General features: G+C 38.3%; 1 protein-coding gene across 10 annotated transcripts in view; it reads right to left on the bottom strand.

The window, feature by feature from the left end:
* Positions 1–8308, bottom strand: part of MCF2L2 (MCF.2 cell line derived transforming sequence-like 2) — a 239218-nt gene that overhangs the window by 78310 nt on the left and 152600 nt on the right. For all 10 annotated transcript variants that reach the window (XM_087439950.1, XM_087439947.1, XM_087439955.1 and 7 more), the window contains one exon: positions 6048–6133. In XM_087439950.1, the coding sequence (XP_087296076.1) occupies positions 6048–6133 (86 nt within the window). The remainder of the gene's footprint in view (positions 1–6047; positions 6134–8308) is intronic.

The following is an 8308-nucleotide window of genomic DNA, read 5'->3' as shown; positions in this document are numbered from 1 at the left end:
GAGGAAGATCAGCCCTGGGCTAACAACCATGCCCATCTTCCTCTACTTTATATGGGACGCCACCACAGCATGGCTTGGCAAGCGGTGCGTTGGTCCGCACCCTGGATCCGAACCTGTTAAGCCCAGTCGCCTAAGCGGAGCCTGCGAAATTAACCGCTGTGCCACTGGACCGGCCCCAATCTATTTACTTTTTAAAACTCGGAAGCATCTGAATTATTTGGTTGTAGGAGAACTTTTTACTTGTGAGGCACGGTTAGGGTATTTGTAGTTGGGACTAAAATGATGATTGCTTGGAAGAATTAATGAACTTGACCTGTATTTGGGACTTTAGCTGAACATCATAGCTGCAGTGAGAATCAGACCATAGACCTCAATATACAGGGTTACTCATTCTGCTGTAATAATGAGGGAAATGTGGGGTGTCTCCCTGACTCTGCTCTTCCTGCAGTCACTGCATTCTACAGTGAGACAAGCCTCCGTCACAGCTTTCATTACGATAGGCCTTTGCTCCAGACCTCAAAGGCTCCTTACTGCCTTCAGCATCAAATCTAATCTCTTCTATCTGGTTTTCAAGGCTTTATGAAATCCTCTTTTTCTCTTTCATTCCCTGTAGCTTTATTTTTCTCACTGCCACTATTATCCATCACAAATATCATTCATGAGCATACCTTGCATAAGTTAGTGTCCCTTGCCAGGAACACTATTTCTACTGTACCTGTGGAAACCTTGGAAATCCTACCCTAACTTTGCTCCTCCATTAAGCATCTCCTCCCCTCCCTCCAAAATATATAATCACATATATTATTAGGCTACCTACTAATTGTTTCATGTGTTTTTTCCTAGCTAAAATATAAGTTCTGAAGGTGGGTGCACGGTGGTATCACATAGTGCTTAATATCATTATTCTTTTCAAATATAATAAAGTAATGTTATTCTGGCAAGCCATCCAAACATGAAAAGAGATTAATTATTCAGAACCCTTAATGACACTATCTGGTATAACATTTTACCTATACTACTTAAAAGTTTGTAATTTATTCAACAAAATCCAAATACTTAACTATATGCCAAGTATATTGTACCTATCAACTCTGACCCCAACAAATTTGTACAGCCATGTGTTGCTTAATGATGGGGATATGTTCTGAGAAATGCATCGTTAGGCAGTTTCGTCACTGAATGAACATCATAGAACTTGCATAAACCTAGATGGTATGGCCTACTCCACACCTGGTCTATATGGTACTAATCTTATGGGACCACCATCATATATGTGGTCTGCTGTTGACTGAAATGTCATTATGCAGCACATGACTATATTATTTATGCATAAAAACAAATCTATAAAATAAAAAATGAATAAGGAACTATAAATTAAACTGTTGCAGCAAAGATTGGTGATCCAAGGTGTTTATTCAAAGCTGGTGGTAGAAAACAGTAGTCTTATAGATTCTCCTATCTCCTGCTTAATCCACTACCTAATTTTGCCTTTTCTCAAGGTTCTTTTGCAAGAATCATAAAGAAATTTTTGTTTCTTTAAATGCTGTAACTTTTTTCCTTTGTATTTCTCATTAGAAGTATGATTTAATGATCTACTGTAAATTAATACAATAATTCAACTAACTTAAAGGACTCATTTAACTAAGACTTTTATAAAAGTAAAATTACAATTATAAAAGTAGGTATGAGTTGTAGCAATAGTTAGGAGAGTCCCAAAAGATATACTGTCACTTAAGGAAAACAACAGAACACTTTGCCAAGTGGTGCTTTTCAGAGGCAACCCAACTAAAACACACTTTCAGATATGCTGAATTGGGCCATTTATTATAACACAAAGATATATTTCAATCAATAACAGCCCATATGTTTCCTTGAGTATAGCTTAAAAGTGAAAAAGTATAAGGTAGTCTAAATTAAACTAATATTGGCTTTAATCAAGGGGCAAGTTCCTAAAGACGTTTGTTCGATCATTCTAAAGGCATTTTTTTTGGAGGCCTGCTAAGAGCTAAACATTACGATAGACCCTGGGTATAAAAGCAGTTCAGAAGTCAAGAAGTCAAATGGTGTGGGTGTAAACAACATGAAGAGTGCTAGAACAGAGGTAATGATGGGGATTCTGAGTATAAAGAAAATTAAAAAAAAAAAATGAATTTCTCCTTTTGTTTTTGGTCTTTATTGCCCTAATTCAGGCTTTCTGAACTGTAGAGCATTCACATGCATGCAAACACTTTCATAGCCCAAAAATAGCATTAAATTTGTATAAATTGTGTCTTTTGGGAACCTATAGCCTTTAAATGCTTTTAAACCAATAATTCAATCAATATCAACATTAGTTATCACTTTGGCTTTCCTTTGAAGAAGAACTAAAAATGTTTGGGTCTATTAGTAAACATGCCACGTTGAAAAACTGTACTATGAGGAAGGATGTGTTTCTAGAAATTATGAAATGTATTCATAAATTTGCCACTGTAAAGAATGCTGGTGTAACAGACAGTTCACAATTGTTTACTTCTTTATTTTCACTAGAAATTAAGGTTTTTTTAAGGGTTAAAAATTCTAATATATATAAATTAAAGCTATTAGAAATAGTAAGGAAAACATCTCTGTATGCAAGGAAAGTATGATGTGTGTTTTCAGTAAGAGAAGGTATAAAGAATAGAGATGCATTTTTGTTGAGGGAAAAGAAAGTAATTTTGTCCTAGAGTGAGGCTGGTTATTTCAGAATGGGAAAGAGGAAAAACAGAGCAAAATCTGAATGTAAAAAAGAAAGTTGTATAAGGATTATGAAAAAGGAATCTTAGGAAAGGAATTTTATGTGTGGTCAAGCTGGCTAAGATTGGAATGGATCTAATTAAGTTTTTTTTTTTTTTTTAAAAATGAATGAGTAAATTTTAATACCAAAAATACACTGGTGCAAAATTAGAATTTGGTTTTCTCTCTGTTAAAGCGACAAAGTTTTCTTGAATTATTGGCCTGCTCTTGATAAGAGATCGTGAAAGTTTTATGTTTTTAACCTTTTGGGTAATCTACCTGGAAAGCAAAAATTTGTGTCTCAACAAAATAATTTACTGTGCTACACGTTGTCTTTATCAGCTACTTGATTACATAAGAAAATCCAAATCTTCTCAATATTAAAATAGCTAAAGTTTTGCTCACAACTATGTAACCTTCTGTATTTGCCTTTAACATCTACTATTGTCACTTTGGTTAAATGGATACTGTTTACAACTTCCTCAAATCAAATTCTAAATGAAGTCTTTTTGACCTCAAAATAATTTGGGGATTTTCCAGAGGGGCCCTGAAATATCTTAAAAGATTTGTCCTCTCTCCTTATAAAAAGGGAGATGTTAAACTAATTGGGCTTATTTGATACGTTAAATTACATGAGAAGCATTGTCAATTAAGAAGAATACTATGTTGTATTTGTATAGGTATACATTATAAACGTTCCAGAAATTGTATGAAATTCCTAAAGTCTGATATGTCCTGGTATAATGTTATCAATCATAATTCTAGTTATTATCTTAAAATATTGTATGTTACAGAGATAACCAAATTTCCTTGTCAGCTCCAGTATAATGAACTCTCATCAGATCTTTAACAATGGGGATTTTTAAGTCTTTTGTCATTAACAGACAGTTTTTGTTTTACTCTGATGCTTTTACAAAAGTGAGACTCATGGAAAGGATCCTACCAAGAACACTTGACCACTGACACCACTGCCAAATTACAAGGTGTCAACCCTTGGGTGCATATTTCACAACTGAAGAAGGCCCCACCTCACATCTGGTCCTGTGCAAAGGCTGGAGACCTCAAAATCGAATTGACTAGGAAGAGAAGTAGCCAACATCGAGGCAGACTGCTTCCTCCCAAGATGTCAGATCAAGAACATTTCTTTCCATTCCTCCATCCCTCTCTGACCATCTTTTTCCTAATTCTTACACTTTTTTGTTTGTTTGTTTGTTTTTTGGTGAAAAAGATTAGTCCTGAGCTAACATCCTATACCAATCCTCCTCTTTTTGCTGAGAAAGATTGGCCCTGGGCTAACATCCATGCCTATCTTCCTCTACTTTATATGTGGGATGCCTGCCACAGCATGGCTTGATAAGCAGTGTATAGGTCTGTGCCCAGGATCCAAACCTGCAAACCCCAGGCCGCCGAAGTGGAACACATGAACTTAACCACTATGCCACTGAGCTGGCCCCCATGAAGGTCTTTTATGATTCTTTTGTCCATCTTTTGCCTTGCTCTAGCCTGGAAGATAATAGCATTGTTCACATATCTCAGGCCATTGCAAAGGAGGGTAATCCAACCTCCAAATGTCTGTTGGATTTGCCATGATTCTGGTGATCCTGTAGTTCTGCCCATCACAAACTTTTCCCTGATTTCCAATGCCTCAGTTTCTGTGGAACAAACTCAGCCCCCTCTGTATCGTGTCAGGCTTTCTAACCCTGGGGGTCTATTTTCTTGCCTCTGGTTAACAACTCCAAACCCAGGGAACCTTGCATCCAGGCTCTCTACAAAGAAAGGGACAAGGCAAGAGTAACCAGAACAAAACTGCCTGTGTGCTCTAAAGACCCTTAAATTTTAATGGCCTCCATAGCTGTCACTTTTCCAGTCCTGAGCCACAGACTCAAACAGGAATTACCAGGAGGCATTCATGATTCAAAATTTCCTTTCTTTGGTAGATCACTGCTCTCCTGGCTAGGAGTAGGTGCAAATGAGGCTATGATAAGGAACCTCTCCTTAACTCTTGAAGATATTGCAGAATTTGCTGCTAAAGCAATAGCTGCCCAATAAAAATTCCTTAGACTCTCTGGCCAAAGTTGTTCTTGATAATAGGACAGCTCTTGATTATCTTTTATCTGAGCAAGGAGGTGTCTGTGTTGTGGCCAACACCACTTGCTGCATCTGGATTAACACTTCTGGGGAAGTTGAAAGTCACTTACATGAGATCACTGAACAAGCCCCTTGGCTTAAGAAAGTGACTCCTTCAACAGGGTCTTTCTTTGACTTATTTGCTTTTGATTGGTTTGGGTCTTGGGGACCATGACTCTGAAGTGTACTCTAGACACTGGGAATTACCCTGCTTATAATAATCATAGTAGTCTCCCTGTGTGTGCTATATTCTCTCAAAAGCTTTAAGTGAATGTTTGCAGCCACTAACCCTGAAGCAAATGATCTCCCTAAGACTGGAACATCAGAAAAGGAATGAAGAGAATGACCAATTAAAAAATGTGAACCCGAAGTCATGAACTGTGGATACCAGAGATTCAGCAAAAAAATGTCACAACCTGTGAATACCACACAGAGGGTCAGCAAAAACTGCAAGAACTTCAGAGTGGCAGCTGAGAATGGTGTTAATGCCTTAAATTCTGATCATATCTCTCAGTTAAGCTGAAAGCCCAATCAAAAGGAGGTAATTGTTTAAAAAAAAAGACAGGCCCAAAATGGAGTCACTTACACTAAACCCCACATCACCAACCCAAGACTTAATACCTCACTTAATTACAGTTTCAGCCTCTTCGAGGAGTGGAATCTGAAACCAGTCAATCTGGAATCACATGGTCAGCACTAGTGAGGTGATGTGCCTGAAAGACTCCCACCTTCCCTCAAAGGGAGGTGACCTTGCCACAACCAATCCCTTTTTACTAGTATAACTTCCTTGTCCCACTTCCTTCTGTGTATAAAAATCTTTCATTTTGTTCTGCTCCTCAGAGCTCCTTTCTATCTGCTAGATGGGATGCTGCCCGATTCACGCATCACCAAATAAATCCAGCAAGATCTTTAAAATTTACTCAGTGGAATTTTGTTTTTTAACAGTATCCTTGGAAGCTTGGTTTATAACATATTACTTTCAGCTCTTGCTTGTTGCTTTTATGAGATTCATGAGTTTTATTTTCAGGTACATAAATGCAGGTTAGTATACAGAATAAATATGTGATTTTATCTGGGAAAGATAAGTGATGAAATTTAAAACAGAGGATATTCTACCCCTCCCCCACAAGAGGTTAAAATGACTTTTACAAAGGAACCTGCACTCTTACCTGCTGGGGCAAAGATCTTCAGGACTGCCAAGCTGTTCTGGCTCAGGGTTCTCCCCATCATGACAGCTTTCAAGTATTTCTTCATTCTGAAGTGAAAGAAATTTAGGTATGATAGTCTATTTGATTTGGAGGGCAGGGGGGCTCTTAATCTATATTTTGCTTTCCCAAAATTTCTTTGTTTTATTTTTAATTTTCTACCTTTTTTTTTTTTAAAGCATATGTAGTGTTTTTTTTTGTTTTGTTTTTTTTTTAATTTATTTTTCCCCCCAAAGCCCCAGTAGATAGTTGTATGTCATAGCTGCACATCCTTCTAGTTGCTGTATGTGGGATGCGGCCTCAGCATGGCCGGAGAAGCGGTGCGTTGGTGCGAGCCCGGGATCCAAACCCAGGCCACCGGTAGCTGAGCACGCGCACTTAACCGCTAAGCCATGGGGCCGGCCCTCTACCTTTTTTTCTAAAGTGGTTTTTTTTTTTTTTGCTTGGAAAAATTCGTCCCGAGCTACTATCTGTTGCCAATCTCTTTTTTTCTTTTTCCCCTCCCCAAAGCCACAGTACATAGTTGTATATTCTAGTTGTAGGTCTTTCTATTTCTTTTATGTGAGTTGCTGCCACAGCATGGCTACTGACAGACAAGTGGTGTGCTTCTACGTCCGGGAACTGAACCCAAGCAGAACTTTAACCACTAGGCCATCAGGGCTAGCTCTGTTTTTAATTTTCTAGATGAGCAACATATCCAGTTTCTCATCTTTCTCTTTCTTTCTTGGGTTTTCCCTAACTGCTCTGTTGATCTGATGCCCTTCAGGCTTCCTTTAGGAACATCGAAAACTCATTCGCAAAAGCATGTATCCTTGTTCCTTAACAATGAAGGGCTATTAACCTTGTACTCCTCCCCCTTCCCTGCTGATTCACAAAAAAGACTCAGAATTTGAGCTAAAAGGGGTAGCAAAGAGATCATTTGACTCAATATCTCCATTTTTTTGGGGGAGTGGCGGTGAGGGGTAAGAATCAAGGTCTGGAGAAGTTGTGACCCAAGGCCAGAAAGAGAGGCAGAGGTGAGATAAGCCTGGGCTCCACTTTCACATGCTGGTGATCACAAGTCCGTTCTATCACGCCACGTTTTAAAGCAGCCAGTTCCTTAGGCAGTGCAGAGTGGTCACCAGTGCAGGCTTGAAGCCAGCTGGTGGTCAGAAGCCCTGCTCTACCATGTGCCAGCAGTAAGACCTTGGGCAAGCTCACTGAAACTCTCTGCCTCCATTTCCTTCCCTAAAACATGGATCCCGTGGCACCATGTACCACACAGGGCTGTGGCCCTTTTCAGAATAATACTAGACATTTAATTCTTAAAAAGAGGTAAGACTCAGTTTGCTTTCAAGAAAATACTGTTTTAACAAGGAAGCGAATTTGTATCACATATTGCTACCAATGAGAATATCATAAAGGTATTAACTGATAATGAGCAAGTAGATAATTAGCCAGCATTTGAGGTCTTCCTGTCTGCCAGGTTCTGTTTAAATGAGTTATTTTACATTCTCACAAAAGAGAGTATAGATTGAGAAAGGGCTCTCTTACAAAAGTATTGTTAAGAGAAATTTAATGAGTAAACATAAAAATTCCTTGTAAAGTAGAGCTAGAAGTTGAAGGATAAGCTTTCCCCAGACTGAGGAACAGATGGGAAACCTCCTTGAAAAATAGGTGAGAGTGACAGGCTGCTCAGCTAGTTGTTGACAGTGTGAGAAGAGCGTCCTCTCCCTGGATTAACAGAAAGCAGTCAAGGTAAGTATTAGAAACAATGCTGACCACAGAGACAGCAATTCAAAAATGTTTAGTGGATGAAAGAAAATTATGGATCTTTGTTCTTTTTCATAGATGTCTTCCCAAATCTGGTATCATATCCAGAAAGCAAGCTAACAAATAAAGGAGCATTTGGGATACTAGTCTTGCTAATTCAGCTCTAAAATACAAGGACAATATTACATTCTAAGTTCATCTTTTTTTCTTTTAAAATAGGATAGCATTTCAATAAGAATCTAAATTTTTCATTCTCTCTATTACATAGGCTTGACCGGAGAGTAGAATATATTTTCCATTTCACTCAATATGCAGAAATAAATACCAATCCCTGGATTCAAACCAATCTAGTTATTTTCACCACACTACCAAAGCTCCTGCTTTAAATTTTCTATATAATGTTGAACTAATTACTATGGCAGCTAATGTTACATTACATCCCCTTCTAGTTCCTCCTCTGTGACGTTACTGTG

Source organism: Ceratotherium simum, chromosome 15 (genome assembly GCF_057802395.1).
Source record: "Ceratotherium simum simum isolate JZ-2026a chromosome 15, ASM5780239v1, whole genome shotgun sequence".
In the NCBI taxonomy this organism is placed as follows: domain Eukaryota; kingdom Metazoa; phylum Chordata; class Mammalia; order Perissodactyla; family Rhinocerotidae; genus Ceratotherium; species Ceratotherium simum.
The sequence above is the reverse complement of the archived record's forward strand: the minus strand, read 5'-3'. Positions and strand labels throughout refer to the sequence as shown.